At 40.7% G+C, this 10,488-nt stretch overlaps 1 protein-coding gene across 1 annotated transcript; it reads left to right on the forward strand.

Annotated features, from left to right (window-relative positions):
- Window positions 1-2,485: 2,485 nt before the first annotated feature.
- LOC102215295 (C3a anaphylatoxin chemotactic receptor-like) lies at window positions 2,486-6,283 on the forward strand. The gene is made up of 3 exons (XM_005745222.1): window positions 2,486-2,701; window positions 4,343-4,525; window positions 5,465-6,283. Exons 1-3 carry the CDS (start codon window positions 2,486-2,488, stop codon window positions 6,281-6,283), a joined length of 1,218 nt encoding a protein of 405 aa, XP_005745279.1.
- Window positions 6,284-10,488: the final 4,205 nt, after the last annotated feature.

A 10,488-nucleotide genomic window follows, 5' to 3' on the forward strand; every position in this document is an offset into this window, starting at 1 on the left:
TTACTAGCACTTGATTGGTCGATGACCTATTTACTCCAGAGCTATAACCACCCCAACAGTAGTACAACCGAGGCAGCTAAGCCAAAAAAACTGAAAGTCACCATACAAATACACCATACAAATAAATAGGAACTGAAACAGAGAAATGTGAAATTCAGTTCTTGGAAAATCATGAGGCTAAAAGGAAAATCAAAACTCAATAATGTTGCAAACACATCACTGGAAGAAAAATAAATAAATACAGTAATAATAAGGTAATGTGTCTCATCAGGGTGATGAGACACACTCGTCACCACTTCGCATCAGTGTGAGGATTTACGCCCTGTTTTTGCTGTTGTCCTGCATCCTGTTTTCCCCCTCTAGTGTGCTTTTCTATGTTCTGGATTCTGTTTTCTTTTGTTTGTGTGCATTTGTATTCTGTGGCTTCTGTGCCAGCTGTGAAAAAGGGGCTTATGTTTTAATAATTTATTTATGCATTTGGATCTTAATTCTGCAACCTCTGGCAGTATCTATGCTTGAACAGCTGTGTGTTTGATAACCAAGGAGGTTATGTGAATGTAGTTGTGTTCAGGAAAAAACAAAACAAAACAAAACCAGTATGCATACAGAAAGGAAGGTTTCTTAGCTCATTTCTTAAAAGGAAGATAAAGCCAAACACATGATTGGAAGAAATAGAGGAAGTGATGTGCATGTGTATAGAGTACTCGAATGTGACAGACAGCAGATAACAGCCGAACTTAACGTAACCACAGCACAGATGAACATGAGCGGATGCATCTTCAATTCTGCCTTTGACCACTGAGACTGAAGCAACTCCCCTCGGCTCTAACATCAGTTCAGCATTTCAGGTAAAAAAAACTTTATCTTGGTCAAATTTCTCAATTTATATTCCTCCATTAAGACAAACATTTGTTACAGTTACTGTAGTGTTTATTAACAGTATGTTTTTTTCTGCCTATTTCTCCTGCTTAAAAAATAATTTTTCACTCTATGTTATGTCATCAAATGGTGCTCAACCAGGAGCCTAACCTGACCAGGGGAGACATTGTGTTTTTACTCTTTGACTGAAGTCTGGCACACATTTTATTAACAATACGTAAGTAAGTACAATTAATTTATTTATATATCACTTTTTTATATATAAAAATCACAAAGTGCTTCACAATAAAATCAGAAATATCAATAAAATAATATAAAACAACGGAAAAAAATAATTTAGAGCTTGTTTCTAGAGAAATGTATTCAGAAATGTCTTCAATGGACAGCGTAAACACAACAGAAGAGAATTTTACAATTAAAAAAGAAAAAGATGTGAAAATTTAAACTATAGATTAACAGAACACACTTTAAAAAAAAACTGGAAAAATAACATATCATGTCTGATCATGCATTAGGACTCAGAAGATTTTCTGGGAAGAAACATTAGCTCAGTCACTAATATAAGCCACAGGAGAGGCCGTTAGAGGTTTGATGCACTCTAGTTTAGTCAGCAGTCAGACTTCTATGTGAACAGAGAGGCACTCTCAAAGTTGTGTGTTTCTTTTGTGGGTTTTTTTCTGTCTTTAAGTTGCCAAAAGATTTTTTGGAATGTGTTATTCCAGCCAAAATCTTTTCTCTTCTTTCTTCATTATCACATCATTTTTGCTAATTTGCATTAAAACCATAATTCTGCTTGCTAAATTTACTGAACATAACAGGTTTATTAAAAAACATATAATACATTAACAGACACTGATATGGTGAAACTAATTTTGTCCCATTTCTTTAGAGTCTTCAGTTTAATCTATAATAGTGACACCTGATCAGACATGGATGTAAACTTTAATTTGAGTGGTTGGTAGAGACAGAAAACCACATGTTTTCTCATCTTGTAAACTGTATGGTCAAATCGTTTGTTGTTTGTTTTGCCTTTGACTGCAGCAGCTTTGTTTCCCGATAGAAAACACACTTAACAGCTCTTTTCCTATGAAGTGCTACTTACCCTCTTTCTCTTTTCCCCCCCTCCACACACTCATTCAGCTGCATCATACATGCAATATGTTTTGTAGTTCATCTCTGGTTGTATTGAGCTACTTTTAGGACCCACTGATGGCTGAATTATTCTGATGAAATCTTGATACATAAAACCTTATATTGTGTAAGGAGCTTGGAAAAGAAAAGCATCTGGACTTCTTTAAGTTGCTTGAACATGTTTCACCTGTCATCCGAGAAGCTTCTTCAGTTCTAAGGGTCAAATGTGGAGAGTCCCAGACTTAAGCTCTGTGGGAGTAACCCACCGAGAGGGACAAAGGACCCCTAATGATGCTCTACCTATATCACATGAGTCAAGGTGAGAAAATGGGTGTAGGTCACAATCAGCCAAGGTTTAGGGTGAGCTCATTGTGAAACCTAGCCCCACCCCATATGTGATTTCCTGAGGTCAGATGGCCCAGGATGTGAGTGGGCGTTAAGGCGTCTGGGAAGGGATCTCAAAACTGGATTATAGATGGCAGACAGTTGGTGTCGTAGAGAGAAGAACACAAACCTGAGGACAGTCATACCCATTGTTAGCAGCATAAACTCAGCCACTTACAACATTTCGAAACACCTTGCTACCATCCTAGCACCTCTTGTGAGGAACACCTCACATCACATCAAGAACTCCACCGACTTCACCGACAAGGTCCAGAAACTTACCCTGGATTCAGATGAAACCTTTGATGTAGTCTCTCTCTTCACTTGGTGTCACCTATTGTAGCCAACCTTTACATGGAGGAAGTGGAAAGAAAAGCTCTTGGCTCCTTAAAGGGAGAGTACCCAGCCACTGGTACAGATATGTAGACGACACTTGGGTCAAAATCAAAAGACAAGAAGTGGAATCCTTCACTGCTCACATCAACGCTGTGGATAAAAACATCAAGTTCACCAGAGAAGACACAAAGGATAACTGTTTGCTTTTCCTGGATTGCGGCGTGCGCATTGAAGACAATGGAAGCTTCACCATTGAAGTTTACCGTAAGCCCACACACACGGACCAGTACCTCCTCTTTGACTCCCACCACCCTTTTTCACACCTTGGCTCATGTGATTAGGTAGAGGATGATTAGGGGGTCCTTTGTCCCTCTAGGTGGGTTACTCCCACAGAGCTTAAATCTGGGACTCTCCACCATTTGACCCTAGAACCGAAGAAGCTTCTCGGATGAGAGGTGAAACATCTTCAAGAAACTTAAAAAAGTCTAGACGCTTTTTTTCCAAGCTCCTTAGACTACGATGACCTGGATGACTGAGAACCTTCACAGACAAAACCTTATATTATATACATAATTATGTTTCTTTATTTAAACATGTTAAAATAATATAGCAAAAACAAAATGATAATAAATGCCGTAAAATATTCAAAATGTCATGCACGGCTGTGTTGAAGAAACAAGGTGTACAAAAAAAACCACACACAACAAATAAGGGACGACAGGATGAGCAGAGGACTTAAATACACACAGGATAACAAAAGGATGGGAAACAGGAGGGAACGCAGCTGGAACAAATACGGACTAAGAGCAGGCAAAGCAAAACTAAACACGCTGAACACAGGATGAAAGGCTGTCAAAACAACAGACAAAGTACAATAACCATGGAGACAAAGACTAAGAAACACGGGCTTGACACTTCGATGGGGGTACACAAAGCAGAAACACAAAAATAAGACCTAAAACCAGGAATGCAAACTAAATCTCTAAATAAACCACAATCCAAAGAGTCCGGATACAAAATCAGCAGGTCAAAGACCCAGGACTGTGACACACAAAGAAGTGGGAAGAATCATAGGCTTTAGCATAAGCTCCCACCCCCTTTCCCCTATTTACTGACTGCTAATCAGCACTTTTTCTTCTTGTGTTACATGTATTTGGTTTTATAACCCCATTAACCCACCATGAGCTCTACACATATTTAATATTTACATATGTATACATATGCACATGCGTACACGTGTACACAAACTTGGTGTGTAGTTGATGAGAACATCCAGTCAAAGCCCTTTTCCTTGTACTTTGCAAATCATTATTTTTGAACCACTTTTTAAAACTGAAATATGCTTGAATATTTCTTCCCCCAGTCTGTTCCACAGCTTCACTCCACATCCAGAAAAGCAAAACCTTTTTAATGTTGTACATGGATGTTTTAATGTTAACTACCAGCTCAAATTGTATTCCCCTTCTCTTTAACGAAACAGTTTGGGAACACGGTAAGGAATTTCAGTATTTTTGATTGAGGTAGTGAGGCCATTAAATGATTTTCTACACTGTTTACTCAGGAGATTCATGCTGAGTAACATTTTGCACGTTTTCTGTTCTTTCTTTCTCAGCACACAATGTTTCTCAATGCCTCGCTGCTCACCGACACTCTCAAACCTGAGGATGACCAGGCAACTACTGTGGGCATCAATTCCATAGTGCACAATGTCACCATCGTCCTCTTAATGCTCACCATTGTGCTCGGCATCACAGGGAACTCCATGGTGATCTGGGTGGCTGGCTTCAAACTTAAGGTGGATATAAAAAAAACAAAAGTATAATATGTTTCAAATGCCTTCTGAGCTTGCCATTTGTCTTTTTAACAAAAGCTCAGTGAAAACAACAACTTGGGGTTAATATCTTGGCTAAAGAGATTTGGCATGCAGACTGGAGCAGCCAGGGATCAAACCACCTCCTGATCTGCGGCTAACCTTATCTCTCAGGTTTAGGTATAAAAAATACTTGTTTGGGGTTAAGAATGGACCAAAATACATCCTTTTACAGTAAAAAGTAACAGGTTGACTGACTTAGGATGACATTTGCAACCACAGATCATTTTTAACTAAGTTGAAGATGTTTCCTGTATCATACGAGAAGCTTATTGAAGAAGCAGCTTTTCAGAGGTGATGCAAACACATACCAACAGGGACTAGAAAGAGAGAGCACATTTGTCCCATACAGACTCCTCTTCATTGGCTCGCTGTTAAATCCAGAACCTACTTTAAAATCCTTCTTCTTGAATACAAGATCTTGAATAAGACCTTGAAAAATCTCGATTTTCAAGATTGCTTATATAAGCATACAGTTAGCGTTTGATCAGGTGACTCTGAATCCTCATTTGCTTCACAGGAAGCCTCCAGGCTTAGTCTGGCTGTCTTATCTTATAAAATTAGCATTACCTGAGAGCATTAATCTGTAGCTTTCGCAAAGCAGACACAATGGCTTCCTTGTGGTTGAGTTCTATACATGCAGGTTTTTGAACTGACACACAAGAAATTTAACTTCATATGTGGTAATAATACCTAAACCTTTGAAGTGATGTTATCTGCTTGTGGTTATATGTTTTTTTAATGCACAGCTTTTGACATAAAGAAATCTCCATAGATAACATGATCCCAGTCAGGTTACTTACTATTTTCTAGTTTTTTTACTCTCTTCTTTTTTCCATCTTTTATTTTCTTCTACATCAACAGCTGACGATCACCAATGTGTGGCTGGTGAATTTGGCGATAGCAGACCTGATCTTCTGCTTCACACGAATCTTCGCCCTCGCTCGGCTGTTCTTGTCAGACCACTGGCCTTTTGGCCTCTTCCTCTGCAAGTTCTATGGCTTCTTCAAATACACCAATATGTTCTGCTCTGTCTTCCTGCTGGCTGTGATTAGTCTGGATCGAGTGCTCTGCATCTGGCAGCCTGTCCTCACAAAGCGTCGACGCACCCTGTGGACAGCAAGGGTGATAGCAGTCTGCGTCTGGATTGCAGCGATCCTCTTCAGCATTCCCTACTTCATCCATCGACAAACTTACATAGACGACAACAACCTGACTAAATGTTCTATGAACCCAAAAAAGATGGAAGAGGCTCACAACAGCACCAAAGCTGCTCTCTATTCCATCCGTTTCTTGTGTGGCTTCATATTTCCCTTCATGGTCATTCTCATCTGTTACATCCTGGCTGGTGTGGGCATCAGACGTACCCGTTTGGTGGCAAAGTCCCGGTCTCTGCGTATACTAGCATGTTTGGTCATTGCTTTCTTCCTGTGCTGGGCACCTTATCACTGCCTCCAACTTGTGAGAATGATCAATGGTGATAATGATGTGTTGAAAATCTGGTTTACTGTAGCACAGAGCATTGCCTTCTTTAACAGCTGTGTGAACCCACTGCTGTACTTTTGCATGGGGCTAAAAATGAAGCATGGGCTTAAACAAGGTCTGATGGGAGTTTATACGAGGGCTCTGGCAGATGATACAGGTGGCCAAATTACTCAGTGCACTGATCAGTCTTTGGATTAAAGCTCTGTGTTTACAGCACTCTTTTAGCAGCAGAAATGAGTCGGACAGCAGTGGGTGTAAATAAAGCTGAAGGTTCTCTCAGTAATCCGGACTCTCAGAATATTATATGCCCATGTTTTCGTTTTTTTGTGTTTTTTTTACCAGTGTAACTGGAGTGCAGACATCTGTCTGTTACTGAACTGCAAATCTTTTTTTTTTTTTTTCATTTTAATGCAATTACAGTGTGGATTTTTGACAAGATCATAAATGACCTGTCACCTGGCTACATCTGTAAGTTTAAGGCTGAATCAAGTTTAGGTAAGTGTATATTTTTAAAGTAAACTATTTCTTTGCTGTAAAGTTAAAAAAAAACCCATACACATATGCACATCATGTTTAAATGGGGCGATCGTGGCTCAAGAGTTGGGAGTTCGCCTTGTAATCGGAAGGTTGCTGGTTCGAGCCCCGGCTTGGACAGTTTCAGTCGTTGTGTCCTTGGGCAAAACACTTCACCCGTTGCCTACTGGTGGTGGTCAGAGGGCCCGGTGGCGCCAGTGTTTGGCAGCCTCGCCTCTGTCAGTGCGCCCCAGGGTGGCTGTGGCTACAATGTAGCTGCCATCACCAGTGTGTGAATGTGTGCGTGAATGGGTGGATGACTGGATATGTAAAGCGCTTTGGGGTCCTTAGGGACTAGTAAAGCGCTATATAAATACAGGCCATTTACCATAGATCTAGATATGTTTACCATAGACTATTTGCATTTTTTTAAATGCCTTCAAATTTATGGAATGGTATAATTTTTAAATTGACAGGCAATAGATATCACACATGTAATCTGTATCACTATTGCAACATTTTACTCAATATATAAACATCAAATCAATTCTGTATATGTACATATTTGTGTTTGTGGATCTCTTTCAAAGTTTGTCTTTGAACACTTTTTTTTTTAACCTAAATTCTGTTAAATGCAACAATTGTGGGGCAAAATCCTGTTGCAAGTAAAAGTGTGGATGCGCTGGATAGTCACTTAGAATCTATCTTTTCCTCACATCCGCATAGCAGCTTGCCCATATCAGTAGCATCAGTCACTGAAGAGGAAATGTGCACTGTTTTATCAAGCTCAGCAATGCCTCGGCACCTGGACACCAGAAGCAAAATTTCCTTGATCAAGGAATTGACCTCACAGTCCATTGTTCTTTCAGTGGGCTTGTTTCAGTTATTGTGCAAATGTACTGTTTATGAGGTTGAGGAAACCTGCAGTCAGCTGAGACTGAAGAAATCACTTGGATAAGTGCTGAAACGTTTCTCCCACTGAAAACAGATGTACAGGATCAACCTTTTGGAATCTACTTAGCTGGATGATTGCGCATGCATCAAGAAATCTTATTGGGTGTTAACCAAAGTACTGTGGATTCAAACTTGTTAACTATTGGGTTTGCCAGTTTATATTCATCTGGAACTCCTCTCGGTATTCCCATTGCATCCATACATGTTGGAGAATTTTGTGTAAGATCAAAATTGTCTAATATGGACTGTCTACTTAGATTTCTGGACTGCTGTACCTTTTGCCTATGTCCTATAACTGTTACTGGCAGTCCCAACTGGTACCTAACCAGATACTAGGGAGGAAATTTAACAGCCTTTTCCCTCCACAATATCAAAACAAATCTACCCATGATATCAAAATCTTGAGGAATTTGACCATAAAGTCACATTCATTGTGTTGTTACCCCAGTCAGGGCTTATCTCTCCCACTTTGGTAAGATTCCTCCGTGTCAGACATGTATAATTGCCCTCGTTTGGTATGAAAACTGATGGTGTGGTCAAGTCGGGTGCTATAGGAAACAAAAGCTCAGGACAGAACAGTTATCAGTCATGTGTTGACTATGCAAAGCTAGTATACATTTAAATTCCTCTCGATCTTCTGGGTATAATGGTACATTATAATTGGATCTATCAGGGTTAAACTCAATGAGTTAAACTTTGTCTTTCTTTTTTGCGACATCAATAACATATGCCCTTACTAGTTGTATTCTACTTTTTACTGATTGACTACCTTCAAGGAAAAAAAAAAAACAGTCCCGTGGACGAGTTCTTGCTATTACATAAATCCATTTTGGATGTGACAAATCGGCCATGTCTTTTCTTATATACAAATATTGTTTTGGCTATTTTACTGTTGAAAGTTCGATTAGCATTTTTTACAATGCCCTGCAATGCTGGATGGTAAAATGCTTCACAGATGAGTAACACCAAGAGCTTTCTCCACCTCTGCCAAATGTTTTTTGGAGCAGAACCAAAACCGAATCCACACAGGCAGTTCAGGAAGCTGACCCAGGGCTGGCTGCATGGACTCCCCGGAGCCTCCAACGGAGACGGAAGATGGCTGGAGCGGCTCCTCAGACGCTCCAACGGAGACATGCGGCTGAACGGGCCCCTCGAACCCCCAGGGGAAACAGACAGCTGGCGCAGTTCTCCAGAACCCCCAGCGGGAACAGACAAAGGACCAGCATGTGTAGGGACCTCTGGCAAAGATGAGACAGATAGCTGGAACAGTTCTCCTGAACTGCCAACGGAGACAGATGGCGGCGTGGGAGCGTACTGGATGGCCTCTCCTGAGGCTCCAGTAGGAACAGATGCAGGGTCAGAAGGTGCAGAGACCCCTGACTGAACAGTTAGCTGAACAAGTGGTTTAGCTAAAAGGTAAACAAATGCAACCGATGCATGAAACTATACATTTTTAGACACAAGTTGGAATGGCCACCGTTTTCTTTGTGAGTATTTATTACACGGCGTGCTGCGGGGAAAAGCCTGTTCTAACGTTTCAGTCTAAGGTTTATTTTTTATCACCTGTCGGCTCTTTTTTACTTCTCATCCGTAAATAATCTGCATCTTTCACGTGATTCAGTTTATGTTGAAAAGTCTCAACAGGATCTTGAGCTTTATTGTGAAAGGTTTATGTGGAACATAAACAAGCGGACACGCGATGGTGTTACCGTCGTTGTTGCTAACGACAACGCATAAAAACAGGCGCCTGTCCGTCCGTAGTGTGGTTATATTAAATATAAGAGAAAGAGAGAACTTCAAGAAATTAATATAGCCACTACAGTGACCATCAAAACGATGAAAAAATATTGCTGTAAAAAGTTTATTTTGTGACACCATGAAACAAACGATAGCGTAAAATGAAATGATAGACGTTTTTATATCGTCATCCGATATATATCCTTATATCGAACAGCCCTACTTTCAGGGACTCTTTCAGTCCAAATTGTTCAGATCTGCTTAAATGACGGCGAGATTATCAAACTAAAATTTCAGTGCACTGTGAAAGTAACAAAAATAAAAAGTGTGGCTATATTAAATATAAGAGAAAGAGAGAACTGTAAGAAATTAATATACCCACTACAGTGACCATCAAAACAGTGAAAAAATATTTCTGCAAACGTTTATTTTGTGACACCACTAAACAAACGATAGCGTAAAATGAAACGATTAATTTTTTTATATCGAACGTGTGAGGAAGAAATTGAACTCACAGATAGCTGCATGCTCGAGTAATCATAGCTCTGTTTCCCTCCCTCTGATGCGTTCTCAAGCAGCTCCTGCTCTGAAAATGTGTAGCTTGCTCATCAGCTTAGAAGTGACTGCATGCAAAACAACAATCAGACTCACTCACACCCGTACACACACACAGGCCCATTCTGAAGTCAATAACGAGCCTCCCTTCGCGTGTCCTGACACGAGGCTCCACACAGTCCTTGAATGTAGCTTTACCCTGCACGTTGGTAAAGGCTTTTATGTCACCCTCGGTGATGGGCCCCTTCTCTATGTGTGCCCGACACGGGGCATCACGATCCCCGATCATGGCTATCCCCGAGAGACTTAAGTAGTTCCCAACTACACTCCGTATATACGAAACTGAAAGTATAGTCATACAAAGTTCTTCCCAGATGAGATCTGCTTTGGAAGTGTGGATCCGTGCCCGTCGAGGGGGAGAAAGACACTATACAACTGGCCCAGCAACAAACCTTACGTCCTGGAACTTCTCTACAGGCCACCTAAGGTCCTGGCTGATGTCAGGCTTCGGCCCGTCGTTCCCCTCCTCGGCGAACTAAGATCCCACATCCGCCTCGAAGGACCAATTAAATATCAGGGATTAGGGATGGGTATCGTTTAGGTTTTATCTGATACCGGTGCCAAACCGGTACTTTTGAAACGGT

The sequence above is a fragment of the Pundamilia nyererei genome, unplaced genomic scaffold, assembly GCF_000239375.1.
Source record: "Pundamilia nyererei isolate P.nyererei 1_Seehausen unplaced genomic scaffold, PunNye1.0 scaffold00155, whole genome shotgun sequence".
NCBI lineage: Eukaryota > Metazoa > Chordata > Actinopteri > Cichliformes > Cichlidae > Pundamilia > Pundamilia nyererei.

Coding starts and splice junctions, on each gene's coding strand:
- LOC102215295 (XM_005745222.1), top strand. CDS start 2,486: ATGGCAGACAGTTGGTGTCGTAGAGAGAAGAACACAAACCTGAGGACA. Junction 2,702..4,342: donor ATTCAGATGAAACCTTTGAT/GTAGTCTCTCTC, acceptor TTTCTTTCTCAG/CACACAATGTTTCTCAATGC. Junction 4,526..5,464: donor TGGCTGGCTTCAAACTTAAG/GTGGATATAAAA, acceptor CTACATCAACAG/CTGACGATCACCAATGTGTG.